This window comes from Podarcis bocagei, assembly GCF_964188305.1.
Source record: "Podarcis bocagei genome assembly, chromosome: 14".
In the NCBI taxonomy this organism is placed as follows: domain Eukaryota; kingdom Metazoa; phylum Chordata; class Lepidosauria; order Squamata; family Lacertidae; genus Podarcis; species Podarcis bocagei.
Window position 1 is genome coordinate 10,273,566 of NC_138139.1, and position 23,765 is coordinate 10,297,330.

General features: G+C 42.2%; 3 protein-coding genes across 5 annotated transcripts in view; 1 reads left to right on the plus strand and 2 right to left on the minus strand.

Annotated features, from left to right (window-relative positions):
* ZNF609 (zinc finger protein 609) overlaps positions 1–1,926 on the plus strand; it is a 113,882-nt gene extending 111,956 nt beyond the window's left edge. For all 3 annotated transcript variants that reach the window (XM_081169191.1, XM_081169189.1, XM_081169190.1), the window contains exon 10: positions 380–1,926. The gene's annotated coding sequence lies outside the window, so the exon portion shown is untranslated. The remainder of the gene's footprint in view (positions 1–379) is intronic.
* LOC308572799 (tigger transposable element-derived protein 1-like) overlaps positions 1–23,765 on the minus strand; it is a 195,349-nt gene that overhangs the window by 25,466 nt on the left and 146,118 nt on the right. The gene's annotated exons all lie outside the window — the stretch shown is intronic.
* On the minus strand, positions 3,576–23,500 carry OAZ2 (ornithine decarboxylase antizyme 2). Its single transcript, XM_081169270.1, is given in 6 exon segments — positions 3,576–6,487; positions 8,100–8,185; positions 12,224–12,399; positions 14,587–14,667; positions 14,669–14,741; positions 23,304–23,500. Coding segments are annotated over 6 exon segments (567 nt in total). The 5' UTR covers positions 23,324–23,500; the 3' UTR covers positions 3,576–6,356.

Here is a 23,765-nt window from a genome sequence, read left to right on the forward strand (position 1 = left end):
GCAACCTGCAGCCAGGACATAGAAGCTAAGTGAAACATGCCACAATAAGCCCTGGGTCTCATGTAGCTCCGTTAATTACTTTCATTCCTGCACTGTATGTATGTGTGTGTGTGTACCTACCTACCTACCTACCTCCTGTTGGTCCTAACTCAATATTTCAAATTTCCCAGCTGTGTCATGGCTACAGTAACTGTGTGTGATCTGTAGTGTTTTGCTTCTTCTCTGCAAGAAGCCTTCTGAGTCAAGTGCTTCTCCAACTGAGGATAAAAAGATTACTGAAAAAACTCCTAGTTTCTGGTTGCTGTTATTCCAGCACCATCATGTGGTTGAAACTGAAATTGCTCGAGCAGAGTTACATTTCTCCTTTTTTCCCCAACAGGACACATGATCGGATAACCTAGGCTATACTCAGTCATGTGACTGGCTCACATGAGGAAGCGCTGGAAATTGCATTAGACATCAGTTGAATGGTGTTGATTGTTCTGCTTGACGGTCCTGCCATAATGTGAGGCAGACTCTGCCCCCTCCCCTACCAAACACAAGCTGAGCCCTTTACGTGTGAGTTGTGGAGCTGGGACTTGCAGAAATATTTATTCACCTGACTTGGGGTTGACTGGCCAATTTCCAGAACTCCTCTGGAGCAGGGACTTTGTGGTGGTGGGCCAAGCAATGTGGCATCACGGGACATTTGGAATGCTGGGGAGGGAGGACACATTAGCCTTGGGTTCCATCCAAGGCTCTCTTGCTCCTGTGCTGCACCCCAGATGGCTACCTGGGTGTGGACGGAAGGTGAGAACATCCAGATTGGTGTATTTATACTTGTGATAACTGGTCATCTGGCACAAGCACATATATGGGCACCTGCAAAGAAGACCACAGGAAAGAGACGATTCTGTTGAGTCAAGTTGTCCTGGGAAATGTGGGGGGGGGAGGGGGGAGGCAGCAGGGGCTGCAATGAGCACAAGCCAGCTATGTGCTCCTTTGGCAGGAGCAATACTGAAACTGTAGCACTTTGCCTCCAGGATTGCTGCACCCTGAAAAGCCCTCCCTTCCATTCACTGTTTTTCCAACACCTCTCCCTGCTGGCAGGTCATGTGTGTTGCAGTGGCAGATGCTTCTTTTGCTCTGCAGCACAAAAAAATACACCCAGTTTGCATAAAATAGGGCCTTTTGGCAGGCTGGCCCTGCTCTCATTGGGATGGGTCTCTACTGCTGCCTAGCAGTCACCTGCTTCACTCTGCTGGAAGGTTACTGGCTGCCTGTCCTTCCCGTCTTCCCCAGCCCGCTTTAAAACAAAACACATATTTTGTGTTCATAACAAAAGAATGTGCTGATGGGGCTGGTTGAATTTCAGACATGCAGTTCTTTATTCTCCATACCTTGCAAGACCTTCCCTTCCCAGCAGGGAGTTGAAGGGATGGATGTCTTGGCCTGTGATATTTGGATATGGAAGTTCTTGGTCATGCTGAGATGGAGAAGCAAGCCGCCTAGCAACTGGCTGCCCACCTTTTGAAAACCTGCAATGGGTGCGAGCTATACTGGCCCAAGGCCGTCAAAGAGTGACCTCTTGTTAAATGTCCCATGCCCTCTTCTGGTGCTAGAGGAAGCCTTCCCCTGTATCACAAGATGATTGTCCGGATTTCTTTCCCTTGGTCTGTTGCTTAGTGTTCCTTGCTGAAGCTTCTGCCTGGAGCACTGCCCACATTTATGGGAATTTCCTGCCCATTTCTTGCAGGGTGGTCAGCTTGAATAGCAACTGGGAAGGTCTGTTGTGCCCTACCTAGCTGATTTGTGTAAATCAGGTGCTGTGTGTCCCAACAATGCAAGCCTCCCCAGCTCAGTCTTTCTGTTCCTGTCTGTATGTTGTGTGAGGCCACCCTCTGCCTCTTGGACTTTGTACATACTGTAAAAAGGAATTGTTTGAAATCTGTTGTTTTTTTCTTTCTTTCCCAGCCTGGGAGTACTCATAGTTCCATTCATGTAGAAGTAGCCTCTTTGAGCTTGGGAAGAGGTTGATCCTTCATGGCAAAGCCTTATTTGCCTGCTGCCTTACAAAGAAAGCACATGGTGACCTTTGACTCCAGGAAGGAAATGTGCTGTGAATACCATCTGCCATTCCAGACCGTGCCACTCAAGCACATCCCGAGAGCTCTGCCTACAGAAGCTCCTCAGTGGTGACTGGCTTTGGTATCCAAACAGGAAGTGCAATGGGAAAACCTTAATGTGGGCATGGGAGATACACAGTCTGCTTTGGGGAGTGTTTTTCTCAGAGGTTGCTATCTTATCAGCATGTTGTCCTTTTACTGCCATGTGTCAGCTGTGTAATGACCTGAAGCTGAGATAAGGCTCCAGTGCTTTTAAGCTTTGTTCAGCATACACAGGAGGATACAAAAGTTGTTCTCAGAATGCGAACTTCCAGGCTGGTTTTCAGCTATGAAAAGGGGACATATGATGTCCAGCTGGTCTGAATGGATTGGTGCCCTCTTCATTCCTTTTAGCCCAGAGTGTAGCAGGAGGAAGGTTTCTATAGAAGCACCAACTTGTAATCATTTCTATGCTGCATTCCTCATGGTTTTAGGAAGTCACTTCCTCTGTTCAGGTTCCCTTTTGCCCCTTCACTTTAATTAGTACATTTCTGACCCTGGAAAAACGTCTGCCTCAGATCAAAGTCTTTTTTTCATTGGAACTGGTATGCTAAGATTTCATTTAGAACTTGCAGCCTATGCTCTATAAAAAAGTGTACATTATTTGCTAACATTTGGGTTTTTTATGCATACTTAAACACACACCACCAGTGCTGTGGGCCTCTGTACATGCAAGGTACTGAGAGCAAATAGTTAGAAGAGATAATCACAGACAACAGGTGGATCCTCTTTTGATCTCTACTTCTCTCAGTGCTGAGGAGTCTTATTGCCTTTTAATTTTTTATTGTCCTGGCCCTATTAAACTGGAGCCAGATACAGCATTGACTCTAGACTGAGCCTAGATAGCTTAATCTAGATGTGTAAGCACTGTGTACTTTTGTGCTAGAATGACTGCATCACTGCTTATTTTTATAGAATTATTCTATGACAGATGGAGATTTAAGGAGCAATGCAGGGTACTGACTACTGGATACCTTTTCAGTCACTTTTTTGATTGCACTAAATTGCCCACACATAAGGGATAAAACCATTTTATATATAAAAAATGCAATCATCATTTCAAGCTCTGTTCTTTTCAGAGTACATGCAGCCCTAATGAGGGTTCTGTGCTTAGCACACAGTGCTCACGGCTAAGGTGACACTATGCTACTTTTAAAAAGATTCTTAATCAGATCTTCAGTGATCAAAATGAGGCGGAATGGTGCTAAAACTAATCAGATAGTGCTTTATCAAGATGAAAAATTGTGTTCTGGACAAAGGTGTAGGATATGATAGAGAGCCATTGAACCCATGATGATTGAGGAAACTACCTATATGTTAAACCTCTGTACTGCAACATGTGTACGATGGTAACAAAATCAAACAGCAAAAGGTAATAAAAGAACAAACTTTTTCAGGGATAAGGTAAGTAATGTTCTTCAGTGATCACTGTTAGGGCCCTGTTTCGCAGTATTTTTATTGCTGACCTAGGGACACAAGAGGAATGGGTTGAAGCTTGCAGATGAAAACATAATACAATAGCACCAGTTCAGAAAAACGTATTTGAAAAACCACACAAGACTATCAGGACAATCTCTTAAACTAGAAAAATATGAATGGGATTCTCACTAACTAAGCATTTGGTGGGTATATTTGTTGGAAGTAAGAGGAAAATAAAATTTGCTGATTACTCCCATAGTATTCAAATGGAGACATGGGCCATTTGAAGAGGCAAATTACTTTGGCAAGGGAGCTGAGACAAGTGGAACTTCTTTTGCAAAAGAAGCTGGTACATTAAGTAGATTGCTTTTCCAGTGACCTCATCTTCGTAATCAAGCAGCTGCTTGGTTCTAGAGAGGGTTTGTGTGTGACTTCTATACTTGTGCCTGCAGATACTTGCTCAGACTGGATACAGTAGAGCTAAGGGGTGGGGACGGAAGCTCAAACTGGATTACATACAGTGTACCACTAACTGGCAAATACTCATTAGCAACAAGGAGGAAGGGGTAATTAACTGGCTGTTGTAGCTTGCCAGAAACGACACTAGAGGGTAGCAAGAAAAACTTTCTCATTCACTGGATTTGTTTGTTTTGTTGTTTTGCTTTTTAAAGATAATCGTGTGTGAACAGAGAAGTACTTTAAAGTTGCAAGTTCAGTGAGTCACTAGTGTAATATTATTATGAGAAACAAATGCAATTTAGGATCTAGCTGATCACAAATTACTACTAATAGAAGTACTGGCATTTTTATGTACCAGCTGCAGCAAGGACACAAGTGCATAAAATACAAAGTGAACAGAAATAATTTCGAAATGCCAGAAATGCATTTTGGCAGTTCTGACAACCAGGGGCAGGAAGTTCTGTAATAGGGCCTCCAGAGCAAGATACAAATTGTTTCATAAGGGAGCATAATAAATTTCATGTCCTCTAAGGAACCTTACCTTTTCCCATAGTTTTAAGAAATAGGCTGAATGCAAATAAGTTCATGGACCAATTAGTAACTTACTTAGCAAGTTTCCTATGCTCTGTATAGGGATTCTTCTCCCTATTTACACAATATTCACCAAGTGCTTATAGTCCCACATAAAGCAAATTGCCATTTGTATTTACCATCTTTTCTTTTTCACCAATGAGCATCTGTGTATGAATTACTTCTGAAAACCATTGAGAAAATGTGTACAATGAGTACCTGGACTCTAATGCACTGAAAGTACCAATGCTTAATGTTGCATATTCCTCAGTAGACACCTAATCCCTCTCTTTACTCGTAATACAATGCCAGCTTCCATTGGGTGGGAGGAGACAAGTTTATTCCCATACATTCCTCTCCAGAACCCCAATTTAAACACTTCCCCTTTCAAGCAGTAGCCCCTTACCTAGGTGAGAAACATACTGGCCACTTCTGGGGTAAGACCCCAGAGGATTCTGCAGAACTCCACCTATGAAGACTAAATAGCAGATACCTAGCTACAAAAAAGCATATTGCACATGTATTCCCTCCTAGACTGTCTATATTTTTGCTTTTTTGTAACAGTTGAATCATCTTAGCAAAAATCAATATAAGCAATTTTGGATACCATTGTTTCACACTGACATCAGTTAAACAGACAAGGAAAGTGTTTGAATCGTATGTTATGAATGAAGCTTGAAAGAACTGGCTGTTTAAGAAAATATAAGCAGGATAGTTGTCTTCCATTCTACAAAAGAAAGCCATTGAAGGATGAGATGAAGCTTCAAGCACCAAATAGTTTTCAGAAAAGTTTCCTAGTTGTTTATTCAGCATTAAGCACTAATGCATGCAGTAGTGCTTAATTCCTAATGGGAGAGCATAGGATTGCTTTGTTTATAAGCATACTGCAATCCATTCCTAGGTTTCTCAAGAAAAGCTGGCTGCAAGGGCATCAGTCAGAGCTGCCAGCATAAAATTTTCCCATCACCAGCTGGGGAGGCTAGATTTGAGTACTTGTTGCTTTATCCTCTAATTATAATTTTCACCATTTATTCAAAATCTCCACTCAGAGTTTTACATCCACTTCCACTACAGAATGCAGTGAAAAACAGCAGAACTATTACAATTCTGGGGTGCTTATGCAGTTCTTTCTCTCTAAAAATCAGGGTCAGCTTCGCATGTTTTTTTGAATGCCCCTTTTTATTGAAAGCTGTACTAATGCAGTGTTAATACTAACCTAATAAAAAGGCTAGAAAGAGCACAAAGCTTCTCAGGAACCCAGTGTTGGTTACTCCAAGGGGTACCACCTAGGCTTTGCTAACAGTGTTACTGTTCCTCGCATCCCTATGCCCAAAGCATGCCTCCTGCTTAAGTCTGAGTGAACACAAAAGTATACAGTTATTTAAAATGAAAGCCAAATAACCAAATGAACAGAAAAGCCCAACGCTAATTTAACAAGTCAGATCTGTGTCCCTCTTCACCTCTGAGCTCCTTGCCCATTGGGTGGCTGTCCACTAGGCTAACCAGCAGACAACAGAGCTGTATGAAAGGGCTCCATTTACCTTCCATTTACTATTGTGCGATTACATGTGCAGACTTTATATTATTCACTAGGTAACACATTTCAATGGAAAAGTCAACTCAGAAGATATACAGGTCACTCTAACAATAAGAAATGCAGTTTCAGTCCAGAAGAATTTTGTTTTTCCTTTCCTCCGAAGAGGAGTTTTAGCCCCCTCTCGTCTTTGAAGCATGTTCGGGTCCCACTGAAGTGCTGCACTGGGTCTAATCATCATCAGAAGAGACCTGATCCAGGGGGTATACCATGAACAACACATCTGGTCGTGATGGGACACAGGGATGGCCAGGCCTCACAATTTCAAAGCCCAAAAAACTGAATGTCTTCAGTAATGCAGCTGCAAAGACAAAGATTGGCAACATCAGATAGGTGTGATTGTAAACAAGCTGTGCTCCTAATGCAAATTCCATGACTTTAATTGTATACAGAAAAAACCATTCAACAACAGTCTGTGAAGGTTGAAAAAAGTTTCTTCCCTGGCTCGGAACTGTCTAGTAGGTCTTGCCATATTTCATACCCCTTTTCTTGTCCATTCTGTGCTGCAATCCTGTTGGTTACTGGTTCGTAATACCTGTCATCCTACTCAACAATAGTTCAGTCGTGTTTCTTACCTCTCCCCCACTCCCGCCAGCCACCAAAAGGAAAACACAATGTTACACTAGAAAGAAGCAACTTGGTTAGGTGGTAAGGATAGCCAAACGCCAACCATTAATGTCAGGTTCACACGTAATACTCAGCCAGACCTCGGCAAAGAGTGAACATGCAAGTATGCAGATACTCATAATAAAAATCCTAGCCACTTCACTCTTCCCCCTGCCATTGCATTGCACAGAGCTAAGCCATCATTTGGCTTAGATCTGGACACAACCTAATAGTTTGCCAGCCCCAGACAAACCATAATCAGTAAGTCAGGAATGAAGTTTGGCTATAGCTCATGCTTTGTGGGGAGGCAAGCCATAATTCAGATGTAATGCTAAGACAGACCATGTCTTAGCCCTGGGCTCTGCAACAGGGATGATCAGGGGGAGGAGTGGCTGGAATTTTACTGCAAACCCTGGTACACTCCTATGTTCACACTTAACTGTGGTTTGGGCTTAGTGTACGTGCAGATCAGGATCCAATAATTACATTGATGAACAATCCTCTTTTTAAATATAAAGTCTGATTTTGAAACTGAGAATCTAAATACAAACCTGAAAAGACCAGAGTCCTGGAGCCAGATTCTAGACTACCTCTAACAAAAAACTCCTCAGAACAGTTTTAATCAATATGCAATTCCTTTGCTTCTAGATAAGCTTACTGTGAACAGGTCACTCAATGCACAAAAGTAGCAATTCAGAGGAAAACTGGCATAGAAAGGATTTGCAGTTCCTCTTATAGTACTGCCACTGTTACAACATGCACCTTCAGTTAGTAATTATATGCTTTACACTGAATCCCTAAACTTCCTTGATTTAATCTTCTATCTATAGATGCTTAACGCATTTTCTTAAGGTCTGGAAGAGGACAGAGGCATTGAAAGTCCAGTTCGTCAACCTCACTTAAACCTGATTTAAGAACTTGGGCATCCAGCCAGATACAGCTATTGCACAGACATGCAAAGCTAACAAGAGAATGTTACTTCCTTTCTCATTTGAATCAAAGAACTGTAGTATTCTGACTGGAAACATATGTAGCAATCTTATGTGTAGTTACCCAGGAATAAGCCCTATTTTGAGCATTCTGGGTAAGTTGCACTTAGTCCTCCAATATTTCAAGAAATGCTATAACACCATTCAAACTATCACCAGCAAAGCCCTTCAAAAAAACAACACCCCACACACATTAGTTTAGAATACGACACTTGGCACCTGCAGGAAAATTTACCCCCAAAAGTAAGGGCTACTCTTGCTACTCTGCAAGCCCCAAGGTTAAGATTGGTGGGGATAACAAGAGGCTAAAGCACTAACCTCTGTCTTCTCTGCTTTTTCGGAAGCAAATGAAGACATAACTTGCTTTCATTTTTTCTTCAGCAAATTCCAACAGTGCTAATAATCTGCCAGGGGAAAAGGAAAAAAAATCACATCATACAGACACCATTTCCCTGAATTTGTTAGCTTATTGTAGGGTCTTCAATGTGACTGTCATTCACCCCCACCCACTATTTTGCCAGACTGTCAGAGAAGACACAGAAGTGCCAAGAAAAAGACCTTGCATTTTTTTTGGGGGGGGGGGGTCAAAGTAGAAATTTAACATGGCTGCTAATGAGCATATGCACAGCAGCACACAGGAGGAAGGCAAGATGTTACACACAGGTCCCATGAGTTGTAAATATAAGTTCCAGAAAGGTATGTTATTGTCACTAAATCCTTCAATTTCCTTGGAAGACCCCAGAGAGATGGAATCTGTTGCACAGGTGGGGATAAATATGACTAGACTCAGGTCACTTTATTTCAGTAAAGCCAGCACACAAAAAAATGTAAAACCACTTAAAACATAACAGCATGGACATCAAATAAGCAGGACTCTTGGGAGGGCATTCTGTAAATGGGGTGCCACTACTGAAAAGACCCCTCTCCCTAGTAACCACCTCAAGCTCACCCTTAGACTGGAGCAATGAAACCCAACACATTCCAAAATACTGCAGATTCAGGGGTTGGTCTACTCTGCGTAACCCTCATGCCAAATTCTGAAATACTGTACAAGCCAAAGCACAGGGTGACCTCAGCCCTAACCCTCTGCTTAGCCAGACATCGCTTGCCACTGATTTAGCAAGCTGCAGTTAAAAATCAGGCTTTAATCATTGCTTAAGTGAACAATGGCCACAAGAGTCAAAAGCAGCAGCAAGCAGAGATTAACTTGGAAGGGATTTTGTTAATATGATAATGATCCATTTTAATTATAACCTTCAAGCTGCTTATTTTAGCTGGCTAAAAATAAGCAGTTATGCAATTGTACTGAAACCATGCCAACAGTAGAAGTACTGTCAGAAGAGTGCTGTTAAGAGGATGGGATGAATGGGCTGACACATTTATAAAAAGGAAATATAAAGGATAATTTGCCCTTAAAAATTGTGTTGTTACCTTTTTTTGGATATCAAGTTATCCGTGTACTAGTGGAGCCCATGTGCAGGAATCCAGGGAATCCAAAGAGGGAAGAGAATGTCTTCCAACATTCGCAGAGAAATATGGAGCAATCAGACATATCCCTCCTCCCACAGCACCCAAGTACAAGATAGTGGGGTGCTCATTTCTATACTTACTTCCCTCAGCGAAACACAAAGGCCAACAAATCCCTCCCAGTTATCACCTGGAGGGATAACTGGTTTCCATTTCAAAGCAACGGAGATGGGAAGGAAATGGGTTCTACAATAACACCCTTTGGTGAGCTGTCTGTACACAAATTTCTACCCCTGCTCTCTAGTCTGAATTCTCCACAGCAACTAGGGGAAGGGACAAACCAGGAAATACTTCCATGAGTTCTTAATCATGTGCTCCCTCTCCTTGAACCTGAATTTCGTGTCTTAAATCATTATTTCAGTTCACCCAGCAAGCAAAAAGCAAGGATAGGACAAAGAAGGAAAACAGATTACCAATTCTGATCTTGCCAACTAAGGGTGGAATCCCAAGTTGGGCAAGCAGACTTCTACTTGCACAATGAGACTTCAACATCCTCTCCTCCTTGCCAGCACACCACTATAATGTTCTCAAGGTTCCCCTTCACCTCCGGAAGCAAATTTTGTAGAAGGCTACAGGGCTAGGATGGGGATAGCTCAGTTAGTGTGTGGTGAAGAGGGTAATGAAATCACACTGCACAAGCAGAAGTCTGTTCTCACGTTGAGATAGTATTGGATACAACTCAAAAACATGTACTGTCCACAGTATATATCAAAATATGATAAATTCAGCATCTGTCAAAATGGGTAAATTCATTAAGAATCTGTTACCTCAAACTCAAACAAAACTACTCTGGCAGGGAACAAGAAGGTGCTGTCTCTAAATTAATCCCTCTGAGGCAGATACAAGCAGCATCAGATGTGGAGGGAGAAAATAGATGAATATATTTCAACACTTAGATATGGGTTGCTTGGGTTTAGAGGACACCAATGATACAGTGTTAGAAACAGATATGAAAGCTAGGAACTAAATGGCACCTTAAACGTAGGCTATGGGCGCTGCAACAGAATGTCTAGGCATGCTTTTTTATAACAAGAATACAAAGCTGAAAATGAATGAACTGCAGCTAAAACCTTATATTCATTTTTCACTGCCAAAAACAAAGCCATACTTCCCCTGCCTGCCCCTCTAATATTCTTAGGAGGGTCCCTTCTCCAGTCATCAAAGTGGCTGGAAGTGGGGAAGCAGAAAAGGGTCCTCCTCTTATTCCAGCAGTGGCAGTTTTAATCTGAAATCTTAGGCACAGTACTGCTCCCAGAGCTCAGAAACTGCTCGCGTTCATGAAATTCCCTGTCACAAAACGCACCTAGAACAATGGGAGCTTCAAAGGCTGCATAGATATAATGAGTGTAACAGAAACCTGGTGGCAGGGTTTATTCCACCCTGCAGCTGGACAATTTTTTGTACAGTGTCAAAAATAAATTGTATGGTAAGATGTTAATTTTTGCAAATTAGGCATATGGGATTTAATAAGGAACTAAGTAGTTTATTTAAAAAAATAATGAGAAAAGACAGAAAATGAAGATGAATACTGGTGTCTTTCAAATCATCAGAACCGTAACAGTGTATTATAGTATATTATAGCATATAATGAGGCTAACTACTTAACCAGTCCAAGGCATTGATTCATAGTGAATTGTACTTAAACAGTATATGTCATTACATCCCAGCAGAAAACTGCCATGGTGGTTCCTTTCACATTATGCTAAGCATGTTAAAATTTCATTTGTTTTAAGATGCGGTAGGGGAGGTCAGCTTCAAAGTTATGGTTTGTGGGGTAAGGAAGTCTCCAAACCCAACTATAAGTTAAGTAAGAAAGATAACTTATTCCCACCCCCATTCTTTTCAAGGCACCTCTATTTTTCTTGGTCTCTTGTTGTCCTTCATTTTCACAAATTTCCTGTCTTTTCTTCTTTCCCTGTTCTTTTTTCCTTCCTGTCTTTCTACAAAAAAGTTGGGGGAGGGCACTGTGCTGGCCACTTGTACAGTTGGGGGGGGGAGATTATAATAAACCCTAGTGTTTGGGGTGAGCGGTGAGGCAGCCAAGCAGGCTGATGACAAAATTTGTTTAAAGTGGTTAAAACAAACAAAAATTGCAACGCGCTAGCTCCAAACATTTTTCTCCCATCTGGGTGAATGGGCATTAGAATAGCAAATGCAATTTAATGTAAACATGTGTAAAGTGATGCACATAATTTCCACCAGTTTTTCCTGGATAGATGCTGAGTTACTGCCTCTATATTCCTGGATCCCTCTTTTCAGCAATTTCACACCAAAATTCTTTTTAAAATGTTCAGGTGGATGGGAATCAGGTCTGTCCATTCTTTATACAGATAGGTAGCCGTGTTGGTCTGCCATAGTCAAAATAAAAAAATTCCTTCCTGTAGCACCTTAAAGACCAACTAAGTTAGTTCTTGGTATAAGCTTTCGTGTGCAAGTACAACTTCTGTGTATCTGAAGAAGTGTGCATGCACACGAAAGCTTATACCAAGAACTAACTTAGTTGGTCTTTAAGGTGCTACAGGAAGGAATTTTTTTATTTTGTCCATTCTTTATGTCAACAAGGCCTGGAATTTTGCCTCTTGTCCCCACTTTTTGCCTCAGACTCCTTTCCTGAGAAAGTTAGTTTAAGCAGAGGGATCTGTCCGACATTTTCCACTGTAAAGACAAATGCAAATAAATTATCCAGCTTCTCTTGCAACTCTCCTTTCCCCCCTTCAGCACACCTTTGACTCCTTTGTCTACAAGCACTTTAGTAGAGTATGAGACTTAATCTCAGGGTCGTGAGTTTGAGCCCAACATTGGGCAAAAGATTCTGGCATTGCTGTTGGTTGGACTTGATGACCCTTGTGCTCCCTTCCAACTGTGCAATTCTATGATTCTATAATACCATGATAGCTATAGGCTCAAACACTTACCCTTCTTTACTCCCATCAGCTAATACACCATCAGGGATTTCCACAAAAAGACTCTGATTGGATAGCGCTGCATCCCAAGAGGAGACCTTTACTTCCGTAACTTTGTACTGGAAGTGGACAATGTGTGGTTTCCCATCGTGCACTGGAAGATCTTGGTTAACAGTGAGCTTCTCATCCTTAAAGAGTCACAGAAAAAGATTTAAAAGTGTTAAAAGGAAGTGCCAACGAGAATATTCATTTTTTCTTCACTGGCATGAGGACTAAAACCTAAAAATACTCTATTTTTAAAACAACTACTGAATGCCAGTGCTTCTACTTAATTAGAAAGTTTGCTCAGTTACAGCTTAAGTTAATTTTCATAAGGCACTATTACATATGTTGTTTTTGATGACGCAGTTCAACATCTCTGAAGACTGGGTCTTTTGATCCCCAAATCAAAGTCCTATCCCCTGGGCAATCTTCAGGTGGGTACACCTTACAAAATAACTTTCTGCCAAGAGAATTATCAAAACCTGAACAAACTTTTTGCCCTAAACCACTAGACATTCTCCTGGATAACTTAATTTGTGGCATATAGAACTGCACAGGGAATACTTTAAAGCTCTGCTTCTTCATAAGCATGGGATCTTCTCTTGTTCAAATCAGAAAACAGGACAGTAGCTACAAAGCAACTATTGTCAACTGTGTGGGTTGTTGCTTTTTAAAGAAAAACAGCCAAGTGTATTTTTTCTCCATTTCTTGACTGATACAGAATATGATCCAACTATGAACTTGACAGATAGATGTGTACATTTTAACAGAATCTTAAAAGTCACATTGCACAAGAAGATTAACGAGGTACAGACCAGTCACCCCTGTAAGTTAATTAAATATTAATAAAATAGGTTGTGTTACAAAATTAATTTTTGTATGCAGACTTCAAGCACCATCTTAGAAAACACACTCCCACTTCTGGAATAGCTCTTCTAAGACCACACCAGCAGTGATTTCCGAGTATTAACTAAAAGCAAATATATCATCTTCAAGATTAGTTTAAATCATATAAAAACCCAGAATTAATCAACCAAATTAAAAACCCCTCTATGGACTAAATATTTTTTATTAAGTATTTTAATCCACTGTGTGACTAACACCCTAGTATTACAAAAATTACTTGAATGGCAACTCTGCATTTCAGGAGAATCTCACTCAACTGCTCTTCTCACCATGTTTTTGTAGTACAACATACTGAACAAATTGAGTGTTGTTACTATGCAAGCATCAATTGATGAGCGGTTGTGTCAGAACAATATTTAAATGAGTTGTGTAGGGAAGGTGAATATTTCCCTTTGTAAAGACACAAATATAAGGAACCATTTGCAATCAAAGAACTGCTCAATTCAACATGGGAGGCAAAAAAAAAAATGAAAGAAAAGAAAAGAGAAAAGAAATCACACCAGCAGCATATGATAACCAATATTCACAGGCATTAAGAACTAGTAATAGTCAGCCAGTATTCTTTGGTGAGATCCAGAGATGACTATGAATAGGCCTTTTCTACAGCAGAGCTTCAACACTGTAGCTTCCTGTTTAACACTGGCCTACATGGCATGTTTGCAAATATAACTCTTCTACTCCTGGAAAGTAGGAAAAAGCAAAACTTCAGAGACCAGATGGCAAAGGCTTGAGATTTGCTAGTCACAGATTTATCAGGATCCACAGTACAAAATGAGAATGGTGAACAGTTTCAACCAGTCGGAATCAGCTGTGGCTACTGGTCTCTTCAGATTAATCTATAGATGGCTCTGCAGCTGCCCACCCTTTCCAGTTTCTAATCTGAATACTGAAAAGAAATTCATTTGCCTCTTTATTCCTTTTTCATGGCAATAAAACATTCAGAAACCCATTCTATGAGTCAAAACACTAGCTTTGTAAGTGTTATGGAAACACAACTCTGGGGAGAAGAGCAGTTGGGTAATTATTTAGAGCAATCCAGAGGGAGAATTGAAACCTAGTGTTGTTTTCTCCATTATACACACTCCAAATCGGTACTGGCTTGGTGCAGACTACCATTTCGCTATGCTTCCTAATTTGTTGTATCATAAAAAGCAAGCACTGGGGGGTGCTGAGAAAGGGTACCCAAAGTCCATTATTTGAAGAAATAGCCCAGACTGCAGTACTGGAAGTAAATGCTTGACCTATTCTGTTTGAAGAGCTTTGAATTAAAGAATATCCATTGCATTCTTTGATGTGTGTATTCTTGAACATAAGTACATTCCCTCAAACAAGGCTTATTTAACAACATCCAAAGACATCATCCCAACCACACAAAAAAGCTACATCATACAAAGGATATCAGTCTCTAGACATTAAACGAGGCTCACCTTATATATCAAAGCTGAGAGAGAAGGATCCCTGCCAACCCCTCGCCCACCGGGGATCTTCGACAGTGGGTGAGGGGCATCAGGAGCACCACAGAGGCCCTGGGACAATGTGCCTGCAGCACTGTAGTTGGGGGCAGTTACTCAAAGGCAAAATACTACTGGAAGAGAGAGAAAAAAGGCACAAGGTTAGATTTGCAAGGCCGGACAGGATTCAGCTGAGACTCCAAGCATGTCAGCTTAGGCTGGGCCCAATGCATTCTGCAGGGCCGGCTGGCCTGCCCATGAAGTGAGGTGGGGCTGTTGCCTCAGGCGGGGGCTGCTGCGGTTGCACCCTCCCCGCTGCGCTCAGACTGCTGCTGTGGTTGCAACCTGGCTGCCAGACCTGCAGGGCACAGCAGCAGCAAGAAGGGTGCAGGACCAGACATGTAGGGTAGGGGGCAGTGGTGGCAGGGTGTTTTTCCTCAAGCAGCAAAAAGTCCCAGGCCAGCCCTGGCATTCCGGGTAGGCAGCTCTTAGACAAGTGGCAGAGAAAATGATTCCTACTGAACAGGGAGTGTGAATAGCAAACCCCTTCTATTGGCAGAAGTCCCAGATGACTAAAAACACATGATCAGATGAGCATACGTTTTTCAATAAACAACTAGAAATAGAGCGACAAGATTCTTGAAGGAGCAGAGTTAGGTTTCATGTTTTCAGAAAGGGAAAGAGAAGAGCGCTGGCACTTCAAACCTTGTAACACATTATTCTAAGATTAGTACAATGCTGCCACTCACAAGTGATCTTATCTGATGTAAATAATAATAGATGTGGTCCCTTTTGTTACATGAAGGCATGAAAGCAAAGGGGAGGGGAAGCATGGCAGTGCGATTTCAGATGTTATAAATTATTCCTGGATACTGCAGGTGCCTCAGATGTGGGGACTGCCTGAATCTCCTTTTTAAAAAAGTCTACCCAAGAGAGCAGAGTCAAATTAGTCAAACATACTTTCTGTCCAAATGGCTCTTCACTGGGAAAAAATCAAGACAAGTGTTGTTCACTTATCTCTCTGAAGGTTTCTTTTTGCCTAGCACACATTGAATAAATTTGTCTCTGCACCCTCCTACAGGTTTTTTAATGTTTCTTACAATGTCTGAAGCAGCTCTGAAATTAGGAGCTTTCTGTCTTCACTTTAATAAAACATGAACAGCACACTTCACATTTGCAATTTTGACCATGGTGAAGTTACCAGAATAATATAATTAGCATTTCTTTCTAATCAGTTCCTAGATATTTCACAACAGCAAATGCTTAGTGTTCCACCTGTTCTTTTACCACTGTACTCAAACAAAGCAGCGCAAGATTACCATTTAATCATTTTGGTATGCTGGGCCCTGACATAATGCTAGGTGACAATAAAAATAATGCACAGCCAGTAAGAAAATATGCTCAAGCTGAAATAACTATTGCACTTCTTGTTCTATCAGATATTTAATGATGCCAAATATTTTGGCCCACTTTCTGCCCCATCCCATTTGGGGAGTGGGATGGTATTTGTCCCAATGTCTTGACACAGGGAGACTATGAAGTGAGAGGCCTGTGTTCATGGGTTCCATTTGCAGAAGCACACCAGTGCACACCTTGTGGGAGTTGCTGAGAGCTGTCTATTCCTGCCACATGTATACATGCATGTTGCATGTCATATGGGGCTCTTCACAATGACACTGTTGTATTTGCATTTGACATTTGTGTTTTTCAATTATGGCCTTGCACAGTGCAACGAAGGGGAACCTTGACCCTGGCACTGAGGTAATACTGCCAATCAATGCTGCCCCTTCCATAGCACACCAACTCATTTAGCACCACATAATATCTATACAGGTATGGCTAAATAGCAGCAGTCCTCTGCACTCATATGGAGGGCAGTCCTTCCAACTGGTGCAAGGCCATTTAGCATCCTATACATCCCAGACACTTCTGTACTAAATAGAATTAGGGCCTTTCCAGCACATGCTTTAACTGCTTCCATACATTATCTCAATTTTTTTGACAAGACACCTGTAATTTATGACAATTGTTTATCATCATCATTTTACAGAACACTTGTTATAACACAGAGACAGAACAATTCTTTCCTCCCAGGATGGGCAAAACAACCCCCTATTGAAGGAACATGAGCCAACCTACTAAGTGGTTTACTTGAGGCAATGTTACAAATTCGTTACCAAGGAACTTTCAGGCTCAGAGATCATGCTTCTGACCACTGAAATAGGAATGACTTTAAAGAGTCTGAAGGTACCTGCTATACTATGCTGTATTTCCTAGAACGTTTGCGGGGAAAAACAGGCAGCTTTTCAATCTTTCACTCTGTTCTGCAGTAAGAATACTTTCTATCTGAAACTTCCCAAACCAGTTCCCACATGCCAATGTCAAAGGGAGCTGCACATACTTTACAGCACTGAGCAGAGCTCAGACTCAACAAGTTTCAGCTAGAAAATGCAGTCCTCACATGCCAGCTATACTAATTTCCAATACTGGAGCCCCAAGCTAACATACCCTGAACAACAACTAATTAACTTTACTGAATCCAAGTTAAATTGACTGTATGCCCAACTTGAAAAGCAAATTGCTTGTACAGAACAAACAAGCATTCTTACAGAAGTTAATTCTGCCCATGAAGACTGATCCAAAGCAGCTGTATTGAAAGTGTCAGCAACTGAACTTGTATACATTAACTCGGTCTGTCTTCATCACCCATATACACTGCAACAATTAACTGACAAGCAGCTCTTCTTTTGTGCTGGTGTCTGGTAGAGACTGGTGAGGCGAAACACTTGACTGTGCATCTCTTCCCATCCCCCTTTGGCCTCCTAATATGGCTGCCAGATGTGCTTGTTTTCGCCAGTCAACAATACAGCATTATTGCTGCTGGAGGAAGCTTAAATAATCTAGTGAAGTGGTGAAAATCAAGACTTGTTTTCCCACAAAAAGCAGTTCATTCCTGAAGTGCAAGGTCGTATAAAGAACCTTGGAGAGATGGATTCATCACATCTCTGACTAAAAGATGTGCATGCCTACACAGGCATATATACCTATATTGAAGTTCCTGCAGCCCAACGAAGGGCAATTCTGCACCAAACAGTAGCTGTACACATTATGCAAATAAGTATAGTACATCTGCATATTTTGTGGAATAGTCTCCTTCTGCCAGTCATGGGGGCTGCTATGCAGAACAATGAAGCCCCACCCCCCTGACTAATGGGAATCTTGCTCAGCCCTCTCTGGCTTCAAAGTGTTCAGGCAAGGCCCATAAACTTTCAAACTCACCTCCATAAGAAATTAAAACTTTTTAAAAGGAAAGCTGAAATTTTCAGGATACTAAATGTTTTGTCCAGTGATGGTTTCTGTGCTTTTACAGTGTAAAATCCACAGAACCCTGAGCTTCTTCAATAAAAGGCACATATACCACTATTGTTGTGAACCTGTATGGAAGTACCACCTAACCTGTGGTATGCATCGCTTACTAGTACGCCTTCATATCTTTAGTCCAAAAAATGGAACTTCATAGCACTTACACTGCATGCTCACCATTAGAAAAGCACAAGAAACGTCTATCTCACAAGCAGAAATAAAGGAATCAGAACTTAAATCACCCTAAGGATAGAGGTGGAGTTAAAGGGTGTGTTACCAAGCCATCATTGACCATGGTGGGTGTACATTTCCCCATTTTAAGGGGGCATTGTAGTGTTTCAAAACAAAAATCTGCTAAATATGTTTGGCCAGAAAAATAACAAAATCAATCACACAATCTTCAATTCTCTGAAAAAGAGTAATGTATGGCTACAGCCTAAATAATAAGCCATACTGTGTTGATCTGCCATTAATTCAACAATTTTCATACATCACAAGGATATGATCTGCCTACCCTAGTCAACCTCCAATCCCTCTTATTGGGATACTGGAATCAGAAATTACAGGAAAAAACACTGTAGACATTATATTCATGCCTTTGAAAAAGGTCTATATTCTGAAACAATCAAGATGAGAAAACAATCTGTATATGATACACTTGGATATTTGATTGCATAGATTCATCCCAACTGGCAATTAATGTCATCTGATATATTCATTCAATGATGAAGATAGAAAAAAGTCAAGTATTGCTTCTCCAAAGAAGGGCTTTCATATCATAAAACAAGAGGCAGAAATTCCAAGGTTCCTGTGAAAAAGCAAAGCTGAAATAACTGGGTCAGTAACAACTGGTAAAATTAAAGGACCAACCACAGATTACGTACATCATATCAACTGGAAACCACCAAGTGACGGAAGACAGAATACAACGGAAATTGTAAGTGGCATGGACAAAGAAGCCCGTGTGCATGAGTGAACAGAAGGTTCACTGGAACTCCATCCGTTGTTTCAAACAGTACCACCTAGTGTTCAGAACCTCATTCTGAGATGCAACACCACACGCAAGAGTTAACCACAGAAATAACTTAATTACCAAAATGGCAATAGTATGTACACAAAGAAATCAACCAATCTATCAGCTAATCAACACCTAGGAATCGAAGTAGAGAGGATAAAGTCCTATCCAAAGTAATATTGATTCTGTTTTATCCACAATAGCATAAACTGCATTCATAACAGCTGCAGACAATCTAACCAAGGAAAACAACAATACCCATCCAGTTGTAGGCTACATCTAGGAGAGTGCATGTGACTCCCCTGCCTAGTAGCCTGTGAGGATCACTGCTAGGTAGAGAAATTGTTTTCCATATACCACACAAAGAACATAAGTAGACAAGTGGACTTGTACCACTGGGGATTCGTTTTTAAGGCTGTTTCAATGTTCTTATGAGGAGCTCTTCTGCACCCTAATGTAAATAATCACTATTAGGCTGTAGCAGAAAAAGAACTTTTGAGTCTTTTGTTAACACTAAAAAAAAAGTGCTACTCCCAGAATGAAAGAAAGAGGAAAGGCCCAGGAAACGGATAAAACACCAGAATGCCACTGGGTTAACTGTGGGGACTTCCATTATGGAATGCCCTATCATGACCCTGATGGTTTAAGTAAACAGAGTTGCAATTGTGAGCTTCACAAACATCCTATTTGTGCACTCTATGAATGTTACAGAGTACAAATTATACAATTTTGCTTGCATACAAATACCAAACCTGGAGCACAGAAATGGTGAGTATAAAGAATTGGAATCCTAGAGTCAGAAGAGACAACACAGGTCACCAAAGTCCAACCCCCAGCTGATACAAGTAATCTGCTGTTACAGCATTCCTCATAAGTAGCCATCCAACCTCTGCTTAGAATCCTCTAACAAAGACAAAGACCTTCCACCATAATTTGTTCAATTGTTGAAAAGGAGTTCTCCTTGATGTTTACCTTAAGTTCCCTTTCCTGCAAACTGGAACCTGTTGGCTCAGGTCATGCAAATTTGCCTTATGATAACAGAAAGAATGGGGAAACTCAGGCCAAGGGGCTCAAAGCAGCCCTCCAGGCCTTTTTGTTTGGATCCTCAAGACTCCTCTCAAGCCCCACACTTTCTTCCTACATATTCATTCAGTCCTAGCCTATTTTCTCCTTAAGTGTTGTCTCCTGTCTAGGTGTTCTTGAACTGTGATCATGTCTGCCTAGAAAAATGATAACGGATTAGGCCCCTTGCGCTGAAAAAGATTCACCACCCCGATCTATGTGAGAGCCCTTAAGATATTGGACAATTACTATTTTACTACTTCTTAATGGTTTCTTCTCCAGACTAAGTATACCCTGTGTGCAATCCACACACAGAGTTGACTCTGTATTTTTCAACATCTACTGATACATCTTTTCAATAAGATACATACAAGGGTACAAGCAAAAGCAATATTTACCGTAACTGGAAATAGAACACTAGGTTCGTCAGCCAGCCAAAATTTCAAAAGAAAAAACTAGCTGTGCTGCCAGGTAAAAATGCATTCTAGAATGCAGTAATGTTTTGACGTACTAAACTTGATGTTTTTACAACAAACATATTATTTAAAATAGGAAGTCTAAAATTAAAGGAAGTCTAAAATAAAGCTTTAATGCTTTATTTCATGATGCTCTAATCTGCCCTGGGACCTTCTGGTGAAGAGCAGGTAATATAAATCAAACAACAACAACAACAACAACAACAACAACAGGATCTTACACTTTGAAGCGAGAGTGATACATGCAAGGCAGATTGTTCATAAACTCCAGTGTATGTTAAAGAGGATCACTACCACACACCACTATTGCTGACCTAATTTCTAGACCTCTGAATGGATAGAATTACTTAACCATTTACATAACACAAGAGGCCTTAAGTAGATTTTTAAAAACATCCTGATGAGTCTCTTATGTTCATCTTACTCAAATTTAACAACACATCAGAGCCCCTTATTCCACTTTGCTGTACTGTACATTCTGAATAATGGAGAGTAAAATAACTTTAAGATTGGATTTGTGCTTCTTTGGAAGTTCAGCTGCATGTATGTCTTGGACAAAGCTAAGAACTCCTTCCTTTGAACAGCTGTAAACAAAGGGCCTTCCTGTTTTGCAAAGCATCGAGTTTTTCCAGACATGCATGTAAGCACTTGCCAGCTCAAGTGACAATCTGACTTCAAACTTTTAACTATTCAATTTCAAATTAGAAACTAACATTTTATGTTGGAGAAAAGAAGCTGCATGCCTGAGAAGGCTGTTCCCAAAAGCATTTTAAGCAGCCTCCTTTCTGTTTTAAAATCTGGGCTCTGCTGCCAGGTGGGCTATTCATACATTGGCCTTCCCAAAGAAATATTTGCCTCTTTGAGTCACCTGAAGACATTTTTGACTTTCAATGACTTTCCAGTCTACGTGTGTGCAAGTGCACATACATACACAGATGAACCCAGAGCTTTTTCAAATAGCCACTCTTGGGGAATATACATAGTATATAAGAGCTAGCAAATCTATGTAGCATATCTGGCAAATATCTGCAGGTTTCTGTCTTGTATAAAGAGTTATTTATCAAAATACAGAGTATGAGTGGCTGTAGTGCAGTTTGGAGCACAGCTAATAGCTGGATGGAGGCCAGTATGATGTGGACATGGCAGAGGCCAACAGTGAAGCTCACCAAATGCCATGAGCAAGTCTATGTCTCAGCCTAAACTTCCACAAAAGACAGTCACACAAGTAACTGTAAAAGTGCTTTGTAAATATTCTGCTTAATCTCCTGTATTTTTCTCCTTAGATTTCCTTCAGGCACCTTCACTCAACTCACTTTTGAAGGTTTGTTCCTACATCTAATTGCAATTTGATTATTGACAAATCACCACAAGCAAAATGTGGGGTGCAGGGTAAAAACTATCACAAGACCCGGAGAAGAAGTGCCTACTCTAACTGGTTGTTAAGAGTCCTAGTGCTAAAGTCTGAGCACACTAAAAACAACAACCCCCTCATGTACTGCAGTTATTAACCGCCTTAGTATAGCTATCCAGTTTTGGGGGTAATTCTGTGTTTCCACAGTAGTACAGTAAACATTATTTAGGCATACCCTAGGGAAGCTGGTTATTCAGCCCCAGATACCTAACTATTCAATTACAGAACCAGACCAAACCACAATCCCTAGAGTGTGCGTCCACCTAACTTATGTGTGCATCCACCTTTCTTAAACACGGAGCATCCATGAATAACACAGCTAAGCACCCTGATGCTGTTTGGTGTTCTTACAGCCATTTTGAATGCAATGTGATGTGCTGTCACAAAGCTTCCCAAAGTCTTCTGACCAATGGTGTACCAAACCATTATCTGAGTTCCTGGTGCAAGACTTCTATAATCACTATACCTGTTTCCTGTACCATTTCCTTATCTATTTCCCTCCTATTTGATTTGCCCCTTGCTCTAACTTGTTAACATACTATGAGTGCACCCAGTGAACAGTCTGGGAACACCTGATGCTTCAGTGAAACTAAGCATCAATTCCTGGATGAGGAGGCTGTAAGGGAGTCTCCACAGAGGCATCTGTGTTATGCCATTTTAAAATGCAGAGTCACCCCATGGATTGGAGAGTCAGGATCTTAGCTTCAAGGGGGCACGGGGAGGGGGCAAGAGTGGTTACAGGATTTAACCGTGGATTGCAGAGACGGGGGTGGGGTGGAGACGGGATGGCAGTGGGACAAAGCTGCCTCTACCCATTTACCAGAGGCTGAAAAGGGGGAAGCGAAGACGAAGAGGAAAAAGCTCTCTTCGAAAACAAAGTCCTGCGATCGCGGTGACAACAAAACACCCGCCACTCCTTCGCCCGGCACTTCTGGACGGTCCTGGGGTAGACGTGCAAATCCGCAGCAGGCGCCCCCCCCCTCCCTCGGTCCACTGCCGCCCCCCACCCCCACCCCCTTTTGCACGAGCGCGTGCACAGCGCCCCGCGCTGCAACCAGCCCTCCCCACCAGCGCGGGCGCGCGCCCACAAAAATAAAATAAAATAAAAGCAAGCCCCGCCGCCCCCTCCCCACACGCATTTCGCTCTCTGGCAACTCCCCCCCCTACCCCCTCCATTTTGTATCATCCGGGTCTATTCTGGGGTTACTGAGGGTAGGCCGCTTCCAAAGGCAGGCCACGATCCTGAAGGGCGGCGACGGTGAGGAGAGGAGATGCGGGGCGAGGTACCCCCCCCCCGTCCGCCGCTTCCTTCGGGGTCCCTGAGGCGACGTAGGCCGAAGCCTCCCCTCCTCCGCCCCCTCAGTACCTGTCCTGGGTGTTTATCATCCTCGGGGCTCGGCAGGGCGGAGGCGGGGGGGAGGTCGGGAGGAGGCGCTCGCTTTCGGGCCTCACAGCAGCTCCTCCCTTCGCGAGCGCCCAGCTCCGACTGACGGACTGGCAAACCAGGAGCGCGAGCCGCCGCCGCCGCCGCCTATGATGCCTCCGCCCGCCCCGTTACTCATCTGCATAGCCACGCCCCTCCGCCAGGCTGCCTGGGAAACAGGCCGCTCGAAACAAAGGCGCGCGCGCGCGTGGCGGAGGGGGGCGGCCGCGCGTACTGCGCAGGCGCGAAATAAGTTGACAGGCGGCACGTGGACAGTTACGTGGGCTTTTTTGATCCCGGGGTTGGTAGAGGTGGGTTGTTGCCTGCGCGCGCCAGTTTAGGATCCACACAGCCCCGGCTCGAACGCTGCGCGCGCCTTACCTGTTGCTCTGCAATGCCACCTAT